Raw genomic sequence first — 12,561 nt, forward strand, 5'->3', positions numbered from 1 at the left:
TCAGTTGCAATTTGCTTTCTCAAAGTAAAGATATGAGGCACAAAAATAACTAACTAAAAAAATAGACATTAGGCACAGAAATCCGAGTATTCATAGTCACTGAAAGCTAGTTCAAAAAAAATTGAGAATGGAGATGTAGAATGTGTCAAAGAGACAACAACTCGATCAATGAGCAGAAAAACAGATGAAAGACCACCAATGTGTTTTTAACACAGCAAAAACATACTCTGACCTGGGGCCGGGCTTCAGATGTCCCCATAGCAATATCGGTAATGTATAATAAATCATCAAAAATGGGACGTCACACTAATCTACCATAATATAAATGCATCAAACTAAATAAAAACATACAAGACTATCTAATTCAAAAGATTCTTGTCTTTGGACAGGTATAAAAATGTGTTTTTTGGTGTGTTTTTTTTTTAATGTTTTGTGAGATTTCTATTCTCAAAGCTAATTACAACTAATAAATGAATCTTGTTCTCCCAGGCTTATCACTATTATACACTTTTCATTCATTACTGCCATTTTTGTTGAGCCTTCAACTTTTGTTGAAAAAGCAAGACATAGCATTCCTACATTCTGCCGTTTGCATTGTTGTTGTTGGCTGCCACAAATATTCATTCTGGGGTTAAAGTTTTTGAAATATTAATAACTTTCTTAAACTATTCTGGATTTCTACCAAACTTGGACAGAAGCTTGTTTATGACCATAAGATAGAATCCTGTTTTTCCGTATTTTACGTAGAAAGGGACTTAGTTTTTCTGCCAAATATTGACAAAAGCTTGTTTATGATCAGAAGTATCCAGAAGTAAATTTTAAAAAAAATAAAAATATTTTTTCATCGTATTTTTCTTATAAATAGACTTAGTTTTTCTGCTAGTTAACCTCACATTCTCTCTGTGGTTAATTTTTAAAAATTTTATTGACTTTCTTAAACTATCCTGGATTTCTACCAAACTTAGACATAAGCTTGTTTATATTAGTCAAAAGATAGTAGTATCGAGAACAAAATTTTGTAAAAATATATTTCTTGTTTTTCTGTATATTACTTATATATGGACTTATTCTTCCAGTTAACATTACATACAGTTTGCAGTTAAAGCTCTTAAAACATTTATTAGATTCATAAAGTAAGCCAGACACTGGGTTATGTGGAATCCTTACATATTTTTTGACATGTTATTTGCCCTAAGATTAAGAAACTGGAGGTTGAACAGCTACATATCAGGAAGGCAAGGCCTGTAGAGTTTTTTTCTATGCTTAATTTATTTTGTTTTTATGATTTACTTCTGCAGACTGATTTGTTATAAATAGAAATATTGTCATGTTTTCAGTTGAAACAGGTCGTGGTAAGATAACACACATGAAGCACATTATTTTTTATATAAAGAATTCACCTTTTGCACAAGAATCATAAAGCACAAGTTTTATACGATAAAAGTATAGGAGATTTGAATTTATGCATATTATATCTATTGTTTTCATTGCACTTTAGTTTGCAAACTATGCACATTATTTATTATTACTTCCAATAAGGGAGCAAGCAGGGTGTGTATATATAGTTGTCACAGGGTCATTTTTCCATCAATCTTTGTATCCCTACTTTGAATTTGCACCCCGTTCTTATCTATATATAGATATAAGAAAATGGGGTATGAGTGCCAATTAGACAACTATCCATCCAAGTCACAATTTATAAAAGTAAACCATAACACTTCAACACGGAGCCACATTGAACATTGGATCACATTGAACAACAAGGTCCCAAAAAAATTACTAGTGTAAAACAATTGGCATTATTCCCAAAAAAAAACAGGTCTAAAAACAAAGAAAAGGATCAATTGTGGTGGGGTTGAACCAGTTTCACCTTTTTATTTTCAGTATAATTAAGTTAAACTTTCCTTAAATAAAAAGAAAGAATGTGTCAAATTTACATGATATCAGATTAAACAAATCCTTAAATCAAATATTTAACAGTATTGTTTAATTTATGTTCTTTTGAAATTAAGCTGCAGGATGATATCTTAGTAGTTAGTAGAAATGAATATTCCTGAAATAGCGATGACTCGTTATTTATTTCACTTTAAATTAGTTAAAATCAAAGTTGCTGCCTTCTGAATGTACCTGTCTTATTAGTCCATTTTGAAAGTACAACTGTTTCAATTTATGATAAAAATTCTAATAATTCTTTTATATCATGCTTTATGCTCTTTCTAACATTGGAAGGTATTATATTAGCCAACACTTTACCCATTGCTAACATTAAGTGTAAAGATATAAACATATATGATGCCTAACACAACAAATCAAATATATTTTATTGTATTGTCAATTAAAGAGATGCCCATCACAAGTTAAATTTGGTATAAATGATTACCAAATGATTACAATGATTTGAATACAATTAAATGTATGATTACATTGAAGAGAAAAGAAAAGACACAGAATAATGTGTATTTATAAATATAATGTATTATGTTTCCACATTGAAAAATACAGGGATCAAAAAAAATATATAGAAAACTGAATTTGAATATCCAGGTTTTCCCCCTGGTGCTTTTTATAAGCATACAATACCTAGCACAATTATAATATATATCTAAATTATGCTTTTGTCTTTTTAACAGTAAAATGTATAACTTTTCTAAGTGACTCAGTGACTCTAGTTTCTATTTTACTAGCTCCTGATACTTCATCCTACGCAATTACAGTGTTAGCAATTAAATTTTTGTTGAAAACTTTAAAGATACACAATTATAGTTTAGCAAGAAATTAAAGAAATGTTTTTAATTTCTAGATGTATACAGTGTTACCAGTGACAACTCTGAAAAAGCTCATGAATCCAGAAGTATTGGTAGTTCTAAGCCAAGTCTTAGTGATATCTATGAACGTAGTGAGGAAGATCATGACTCTGCCAGAAAATCAAAACACACAAGATCAGATCAAGAAAAACAGGACACCTCTCCAGAAAAATCACCAGAACAACAAAAAACTGCTCTAAGTATTGAAAATCTAGAAAAGTTTGAGTCCAGTTTGAAAAAAGAAAAACCACAAAGGACAACTGCTAGTCGTGAGAGAGAAGTATCATTTGCTGAAAATGCTAAGAACAAAATGACTGACAAAAACAGAATTAAAACCTATACTAGAGATTCAGTGAGGACAAATCCATCTACACGGGATTCTAAAAGGGGGTCTAGTTTTCACTCTGATCCCTTACCTGGTACTGCTTGGAAGGCTGAAGTAGGATCAGATTTACCAAGTGGCAGAGCATCGGAAGCTAGCTCGGTTCCTACTTACACTAATTTACCTGTGAGTTTACATCAACTTTTAATCTAACCTTTTTACAGTTTGTTTAGTATTAAATACTCATTCTGCTTGAAGATTGAACTGGCTACGGTAATGTAAGAGATATAGTGGATTCATTTAGTTTTGTGGATAAACATTTTTTGTGGATTGAGGGAAAATAATCATATTTTTTCGATATTTGATTTTGTGGTTTTGCCAAAGTCTGCATACATGCCTATAGACAATATGTTCCTTGTTGGATATTTAATTTTGGTTTTGAAATCCAGGAAAGTTGATTTTTTTGTATAGTTTAAACAATTTGTAGAAGGGTTTGTGATACACTGAAAGTTTAAATTACAAGTCTTTGGAATGGCAAACAATAAAGAGATCTAGTACAAAACTTAGCATGAAGAAATATTTGATGTGAAACAATTTACACTTGGTTATACAACTTTCTTTATTAAGGAGTTTAAGTTAGTATAGATCAACCCATTCGTTACACATTATTATACAGTAATTTTATACAAAGTTAGAATTTGAAAGTGTTAAAATACAAAATTAGCCTACTTTGAGACATAAGCAAAATAAAATAGGTGTGATATGATTGCCAATCAAAGAGCTATCCACCAAAGATAATAGGCTCCTAGTAACCAACATGTTCAATGTCTCATTTAAGACTGTCACAATTATCTCACTTGTTTCTATTTGTCAGGTATCAGAAACTCCAGGAATCAATGGTTGGCACTGGGAAGTTGCCATTACTTTTACTGACACTCTAGCAGAGATTTGCCTTTATGGAAGTAATGCTAATATACAAAAGATAGCATTGATGGGTATTAATAAAGATGTATCAGAACCATTCAAGCGTGGTTATTCCAGTGTACCATTAGTCAGTGCTGGACTTCTAGACTTGGCTTTCTTTCATGCCACCAATGAAGTTAGGGATGGAGGTAAACTTAGTTTGTATGTTGAATACAGCTGATGTAAGCTAGGGATGAAGGTTAACTTAAGTGTGTATGTTGAATACAGCTGATGTAAGCTAGGGTAAACTTAAGTTTGTTTTTTGGATACAGCTGATGTAAGCTAGGGTAAACTTAAGTTTGTATGTTGAATACAGCTGATGTAAGCTAGGGTAAACTTAAGTTTGTTTGTTGGATACAGCTGATGTAAGCTAGGGTAAACTTAAGTTTGTATGTTGAATACAGCTGATGTAAGCTAGGGTAAACTTAAGTTTGTATGTTGAATACAGCTGATGTAAGCTAGGGTAAACTTAAGTTTGTATGCTGCATACAGCTGATGTAAGCTAGGGTAAACTTAAGTTTGTATGCTGAATACAGCTGATGTAAGCTAGGGTAAACTTAAGTTTGGATGCTGCATACAGCTGATGTAAGCTAGGGTAAACTTAAGTTTGTATGTTGAATACAGCTGATGTAAGCTAGGGTAAACTTAAGTTTGTATGTTGAATACAGCTGATGTAAGCTAGGGTAAACTTAAGTTTGTATGTTGAATACAGCTGATGTAAGCTAGGGTAAACTTAAGTTTGTATGTTGAATACAGCTGATGTAAGCTAGGGTAAACTTAAGTTTGTATGTTGAATACAGCTGATGTTCAAAACAAAATACATTACTAAACATAAAAATGATCAAATTAATTGAACCAATTTCTAAATTGTCTCTTCAAAAATTATGCATGGTAGAAAAGTTTTTTTATTGAATGCTTTTATTTTTAGCTCACATGGTTCAATGAGCCACTCTGAGCTATTTCGATCTTTTGGCTTTAGTCGTCTAAAGTTGTCCATTAAATTTTACAAAAATCAAAACAAAACCAACTACCAAGCAATTGCAACCAAACTGGGCTACAATCATCCTTCAAGTAAAGAAATTGTGTATGATGACTAAGAATAGAACATAGGTGTATTGTCAGTATTGTCTTATTTATATAGAATTGTTGTGTTTGCTTTAATCGATCAGTTTTCTATTAAAAATAAAGGGTTATTACAACAGCCATGGATGTAATTCCTTTTTATTTGCACCACACATATTTGATAGACAAAGTTAGTATTTAAAATATTTCAATTGAAACATGATTAATAATCTAAAATGATTTACAAATTAAAATAAATATAGTTAGTTGAAGGGGAGACAACTATACTTGTTTTAAGGGGAGACAATAAATATACTTGGTTTAAGGGGAGACAACTGTAAACTTTCTGTTTTAATAATGGTAAATTAAAAACTAGTTCGAAGCTTCTATAGCTCTACCTGGAGCAGATTAATGTACCCAGCTGAAGTCTGACTTCTTTCAAAAACATGAATATTCACACAACTTGAAAAAGGGAACATTATGTTGGATTTTGACCCAAATTGTACCTTATCCTTTGGTTCATCTCCTTGTTATTATTGGCTATTTGTGGGCATTAGGTTTTCTGGTCTGTGCGTCAGTTTGTCCGTTCGTCAGTCCCACTTAAGGTTAAAGTTTTTGGTCGAGGTAGTTTTTGATGAAGTTGAAGTCCAATCAACTTGAAACTTAGTAAACATGTTCCCTATGATATGATCTTTCTAATTTTAATGCCAAATTAGAGATTTTATCCCATTTTCACAGTCCACTGAACATAGAAAATGATAATGCAGATGGGGCATCCATGTACTTGGGACACATTCTTGTTTTTTATATGGTCCATATATATTTTGTATGCCAATATTGCTCCAGGTTTCACTTCAGATTTATTGAGAATTGGTATAATTCTTTATTCTGGTTTTGTGTTTTAGGTCCTAATGACTGGAGTTGGAGAATAAGGTTTGGTGCTATACAATCTTTAGTAAAGATTTGCCGTAGTTTAGCCAGTGATAAAGCTAGAGAGGGGATGAGAACAGCTGCTTGGAACAGTCTTCTTAGGGCACATTCAATGGAGAAGGATGACAGAGTCTTAGAGGCATTGAAAGTTGGACAGGTTAGTAGTAAATGGGAAATAACTTTACAGTATCTCTTATAGAAGGCAACCATTGAACATTGTCAGTAAAACGATAACATAAAACATTTATATGTTTACTAAATCAATGCAGCTGAAATGATACAAGTACCTAAAACAGGCCTATAAATGTTAAATCAAATGCAAAGTTTGCAAACTAAGATGCATAGCTAACTTATGTGTGAGACTGACATCAGTGCCAACAGTTGTTATAGATAGCTAATTAAAAGGTAATTAGAAATAGCTATTGAGATAAAATGTATTTATTTATCTATGATTTTACTTTTAACTTTTCAAATATCAATTAAAAAAAAAAATCAAATAAATTTATGTAGTTAAAAAATGTGTTTGTAAAAAAGTGTAGATATTTCAAAACAGCTTTACATTATATTATTAATGTGATTTTATACAGTAACCTCAATTTCAAACGAAGTTGTGTCTGATGGAACAAATGTTGATGATTAATCATTCTAATGCAACATTGTTTGTAACGATCATTTTGATTGGACAAAGTCACTAATTCTCATGGCATCAATTCACAATGCTATGAAAACGTACAGGCAAGCTCAGACGACGTATGCCAGATTTTTGTTGAGCCTGCTACTTTTGTTGCAGAGAGCTGGACATAGAGATAGTGATGTTGCGGCATTAGCTAACATCTGTAAAGCTTTATATTTTAAAAGCTAGAAAACCTGAATGCTTCATACTTTGTATAAAGATGCCTTATGTTACAAAGTTACCACTAATGTGTGGCCAGTTAACTTAATTGACGACTATCAAATCACAAAAATACAATACAGCTTTCACCTAAACCAATTTAATGGAATCTATATTTAAAAATTTAAACATAGAGATGTGCAACATACTACAATTTGTATAATTTCTAGGTACATACAGATTTGGAGAGCCTATTAAACAAGCCAACATTATGCAACCCTGGTAGACTTGGTGGAATGATAGCTGGTGGTCTGTCTAACATCTACCTACCACCCCTGCCACCTGCAGTAAATCCTTATGTACCTACTGCCAGAAAGAGCTCACCTCCTCCAAAGGTACAGCAAGTATCTCCAAGACAGAAGAAACCTAACAGAACAACACTTAAGTATGTATAATTATTTAAATATATTTTTAAAGTGGTCTATTATTATATTATCATAATAATTTAAAGTATATTAAAATGAATATACTTACTCTCCCACTATCGTTTAACCATGAATATACTTACTCTCCCACAAACATTTAACCATGAGTATACTTACTCTCCCACAAACATTTAACCATGAATATACTTACTCTCCCTCAAACATTTAACCATGAGTATACTTACTCGCCAAAAACATTTATCCATAAATATACTTACTCTCCCACAAACATTTAACCATGAGTATACTTACTCTCCCACAAACATTTAACCATGAATATACTTACTCTCCCACAAACATTTGACCATGAATATACTTACTCTCCCACAAACATTTAACCATGAATATACTTACTCTCCCACAAACATTTAACCATGAATATACTTACTCTCCAACAAACATTTAACCATGAATATACTTACTCTCCCACAAACATTTATCCATGAAAATACTAACTCTCCCACAAACATTTAACCACACAAACATTTAACTAGGAATATACTTACTCTCCCACTAACATTTAACAAGTAAACTTCTTAGGGTCTGAATTTAAGTAACCATATAGCAGGTTATTTTTGTGGGTGTAAAATTTCGTGATTTTCATTGAATAAGGTATACAAATATTTCAGAGGCTATTAATTTGGTGGATTGAAAACTTTATCAATACCTTTGCATGTACACTTTTAAATTGGCAGAATTCATTTTCGCTATTTTGTTCTATTGGCGAAAATAAGCGAAATTTTACAACCCCCGTAAAAATAATCCGATGTACAGTATAATCTTTTGAAATATTATTTAAGCTAAAAATTGGTGTTATAATTCAAAATATTTAAAATTTGGCAATTATTTTTCAATGCTTTTGCACTTAATTTTAATTTCCGGATGTAGAGATACCAAAAAGTGCATGTTGGGAGACCCGTGAGACAATGGCTCCAAGACAGCAACTTAACACAACAAGTTAAAACTACTAATACAGTTAACTCTTGTTGTCTCTAACTCGGTTGACTCCAAATTTCGGATGAGTCAAAGTTTTCATGAACTTTGTTCCATATAAATGTATGAGTCGAAATTGGATGAGTCACAATTTTGGTTGAGTCCAACTATTATAATCTCAAGGTTAACAAAAGCATTCAAAATTCATTATTTATCTCGAACTTATACACATATGTCAAAACATGACCTCTGGCATTTAAATCGATTGATGAGTTAATTAAATTTCCAGTCACTGACCACTGTATTGATTTAATGATTTTAAAGAGTGCTTGCCTAAGAATATCTTTTGTAGAATATTTATAAATGATAAGTGATACGTTGTTAATGTTCATGAAAAAGTATTTAAAATGTTTATAAAAAAACAATTAATTGTGATTTACACTAATGAGCTAGGGTGTGTATAAAGTAAGGATTATGACTTTTGTTGATGATCACTTTAAAACTACTCAATCGGCTTCTTTAATCTTGTTGTATTTTCTTTTTTTTTAAAAAGAGTGGGTAAAACAAAATGAAGAAAAATCTAAATTTTCTAAAATCTTTTATATCGAGAATAAACAATTTTGTCAACTATAAACGACCTGAATAACGAAACTATCGATTGGAAACTACTCTCTGTGATAAAAGCCATAGGAAAAAAATGTAACTGAAACAATTGAATAAGTAAAAACAATATTATTATAATAATGAAAGACCATCACATACAAATACATCAATCTGATACCAGAATATCGATCCCCTTCCCATATTCACCCGGATTTATTTTAGCTTGACCAAGGTAAGCAAGAGTTCTTTCCGTTGTTCTGTCAAACTTCTTGTTTTTGTTTGAGTCGAACTATGTGTATCTCGAAATATTTCTCTGGTCTGGCTGACTTCGAGATAACGAGAGTCGACTGTACTTTATGATAAAAGTTATTTCTTTACAAAAGCTTATTTATTTAATAATTAAGCACAAATGATTATTTAATCAATATTTTTAGGGAGGAAATACAGCTAGCCACAGCTTTATATGAACCACCTGTTGGTGTAAATACTAGACTTAGCTTTGATTTGAGGAGAATTGTGGAAGATCAGGTATAGATGTTTAATTGTTTGTAATTTTTAAGGTCACTGTCTTACGTACAATATATTTATAAAAAGATGTGGTATGAGTGCCACTGAGACAACTCTCCTTCCAATATTTGTTTTAGTGGACTTTCATTTTCATAAAGTTAATTTATAATTATCTGTGCTTGATTTTACTGTAGAAATTAATTCTCACATAAGGAAAAAGGTTTCATAAAAATAAATAACTGTGTTCTGTATGTATACAGTAACCTTTTACAGTTATCTAGGAATGCTTAATTTCATTTCAACCAAAGCAAATTCATTTTTATTTATATATATTTGCTTGTAGTGGAGAAAAGAATTGCAGCTTGATTTGGAAAAGGAAGAAAAAGATAGACAAAAAGAAATAGAAATAAATCAAAAGGAAGAAGAAGATAGACAGAAGGAACTTGAAGAAAGAAGAGCTCAGAAACTGCAAAAAATCTTAGGATAGTCCTTCTATAATATTTTGATTGAAAAAAAGAAATCTTGTCAATTGTTTAGAGCTATGAAAATTTAAGTCAAAATTAAAAGCAAGGAATTAGTGACGATATGTTGTTATTGCATATATGTTAGGCTAGCGATTGAAAGAAACTAAAAAAAAAAATCATCTGCGGATTTAAAGGTTTCATGTTGTGATTCCAGCTATAACAAACTGTCATTGTGAATAAGGAAACCCCAAATGAAGGATATATTTATGACATATTTTTAATAGTTTGGTGATGCTTCTATTTCATTGTGAATCACTTTTAGACTTCATTTATAGTTTTGTAGTAATAGAGTACAAGAATTATTGTCAAACAACTTCAGCTTTAAAGGATGATGTAGAGGAGGATATAATCTGTGTTATGTTTTATATGATTAATCTATCTAAGGATTATAGTTAGACAAGAAAATAGACATTTTTATGCCACATTTAGGTGCACTTGGTGATTCAGTCTGGGCATCTGTTCATCTCTTCATTCGTCTTCTCATCCGTCCATTTATTCTTCCATCTGTCCCGCTTCAGGTTAATGTTTTTCGTCAGTGAATTTTTAGATGAAGTTAGAGTCGAATCATCTTGAAACTTTCAAAATACACATGTTCCCTTTGATATGATATTTCTAGTTTTAATGCTATTTACCCCAATTTCATGGTCCAATGAACATAGAAATGTTAGTGTGAAAGGAGGTTAAAGTTGGTTTTGGTCAAGGTAGGTTTTGATGAAGTTGAAGTCCAATCAACTTGAAACTTTGTAGACATGTTTCCTGTGATATGATCTTTCTAAACCAAATTAGAGTTTTAACCTCCAATTTCTCAGCAGAAAATGATATCTGGGGCATCTGTGTACTATGGAAACATTCCTGGTATGTTTTTTTGTTTTTTTTAAATATTTTCATTTAGCAATTAAATTAGGTATAGATGCATTATCACTCAATAAGACTCGTCATTATCAAGTATTTGCCATTGGTCTAAATAAGAAATTAATTTTAAAACACCTTAAATATATAAAGTTCTTTCATAGATAATAGTGCCAGTTATATTGGTTCATATGACTTAGAAATTATATTTTATATTATGGCAAATATTTAAGTATACAACAAATTTTTTATTTGCAATAATTTGAGTAAAACTTGGAAACAACTACTGTAATACTGCTTGAGACAAAAGTTTTACAGAACTTATTTCCCCAGTATATTCATTATCACAAATCTCATTTTTTCATTTGTACAACTTATATCAAAATTTATATTTTTTATTTTGTATAACATTATGTCTATTTGTTATTTACATTTATGTGAGTTTTTATCCATTGTTTATGTTTTACATTGTATCTGTGATATAATATTAATTTTAATGATTTCAAGTAAATAAAAGTTGATGTAAAATTTCACAAAAAAAATTATATTGGAATGAAATCCAGTGAAATAACCAAACAGTTTATTATGGGGATCAAGATACAAGTGTTTGTCAGAAACTTTCTTAAAATGCATTATATTTGTTAGTTCACTTATTATCTTGTTCTAAACTTTAAAGTGAAATTGAACCCCTAACTGGAGGAGAAAACACAGATCAAAGGGAGATACTTTTTGTTGGAGGCTGTTATTCTATTAAAAAATATGTATCAATTTAGATCAATTATCTCCAGATTTGAACACAGATATAAATCTTCATAAAAGTCATTGAAGTGTAATAACTAGGTCAGTATGGCCTACTTTAACATGAATATTGACATGCTTCACACAATACATCCTTACACCAAGTTATAGGATTGAAGGTGACTTAGTATCTGTAAACTGACTTACACCAAGTTATATGATTGAAGGTGACTTAGTATCTGTAAACTGACTTACACCAAGTTATAGGATTGAAGGTGACTTAGTATCTGTAAACTGACTTACACCAAGTTATAGGATTGAAGGTGACTTAGTATCTGTAAACTGACATACACCAAGTTATAGGATTGAAGGTGACTTAGTATATGTAAACTGACTTACACCAAGTTATATGATTGAAGGTGACTTAGTATCTGTAAACTGACTTACACCAAGTTATAGGATTGAAGATTACTTAGTATCTGTAAACTGACTTACACCAAGTTATATGATTGAAGGTGACTAAGTATCTGTAAACTGACTTACACCAAGTTATATGATTGAAGGTGACTAAGTATCTGTAAACTGACTTACACCAAGTTTTATGATTGAAGGTGACTTAGTTTCTGTAAACTGACTTATTGAAGTTCTAAAACTGTTATCAAAGCCATTGAACCACAAATTATATTGTGACTTCATCTTATGGATAACAAGCATAGATATTAACAAAACCATTAAAAGTCTACAGTATATATATATTTTTACATTGATGCATTTATAAACAAAGTTGTTGTTAGTTTTGGAACAATCATAATAATAAAATGACTTTGATTAAAAAAAATATTGTAAGTTTATAAATGATTTATAGAGGGCCTAATTTAAAACCCGGAACGGTCAGAAATAAAGTAAAGTATGATTGCCAATGAGACAACTGATGACACCCATAGACCAAAGAATATAGACATATAACAGACTATAATACTCTTCATGAACTTCAAGACTTCAACAATGA

General features: G+C 30.8%; 1 protein-coding gene across 3 annotated transcripts in view; it reads left to right on the forward strand.

Moving 5' to 3' along the window:
• LOC134696426 (transmembrane protein 232-like) overlaps positions 1-12,344 on the forward strand; it is a 38,882-nt gene extending 26,538 nt beyond the window's left edge. For 2 of the 3 annotated variants that reach the window (XM_063558227.1, XM_063558228.1), the window contains exons 10-16: positions 1,338-1,352; positions 2,801-3,312; positions 4,001-4,238; positions 6,057-6,238; positions 7,144-7,358; positions 9,369-9,462; positions 9,785-12,344. In XM_063558227.1, coding sequence (XP_063414297.1) covers positions 1,338-1,352; positions 2,801-3,312; positions 4,001-4,238; positions 6,057-6,238; positions 7,144-7,358; positions 9,369-9,462; positions 9,785-9,928 — 1,400 coding nt within the window. In that variant the 3' untranslated portion in view covers positions 9,929-12,344. The remainder of the gene's footprint in view (positions 1-1,337; positions 1,353-2,800; positions 3,313-4,000; positions 4,239-6,056; positions 6,239-7,143; positions 7,359-9,368; positions 9,463-9,784) is intronic. The other variant, XM_063558229.1, reaches the window with a different exon arrangement.
• Positions 12,345-12,561: the final 217 nt, after the last annotated feature.

Source organism: Mytilus trossulus, chromosome 14 (genome assembly GCF_036588685.1).
Source record: "Mytilus trossulus isolate FHL-02 chromosome 14, PNRI_Mtr1.1.1.hap1, whole genome shotgun sequence".
In the NCBI taxonomy this organism is placed as follows: Eukaryota; Metazoa; Mollusca; class Bivalvia; order Mytilida; family Mytilidae; genus Mytilus; species Mytilus trossulus.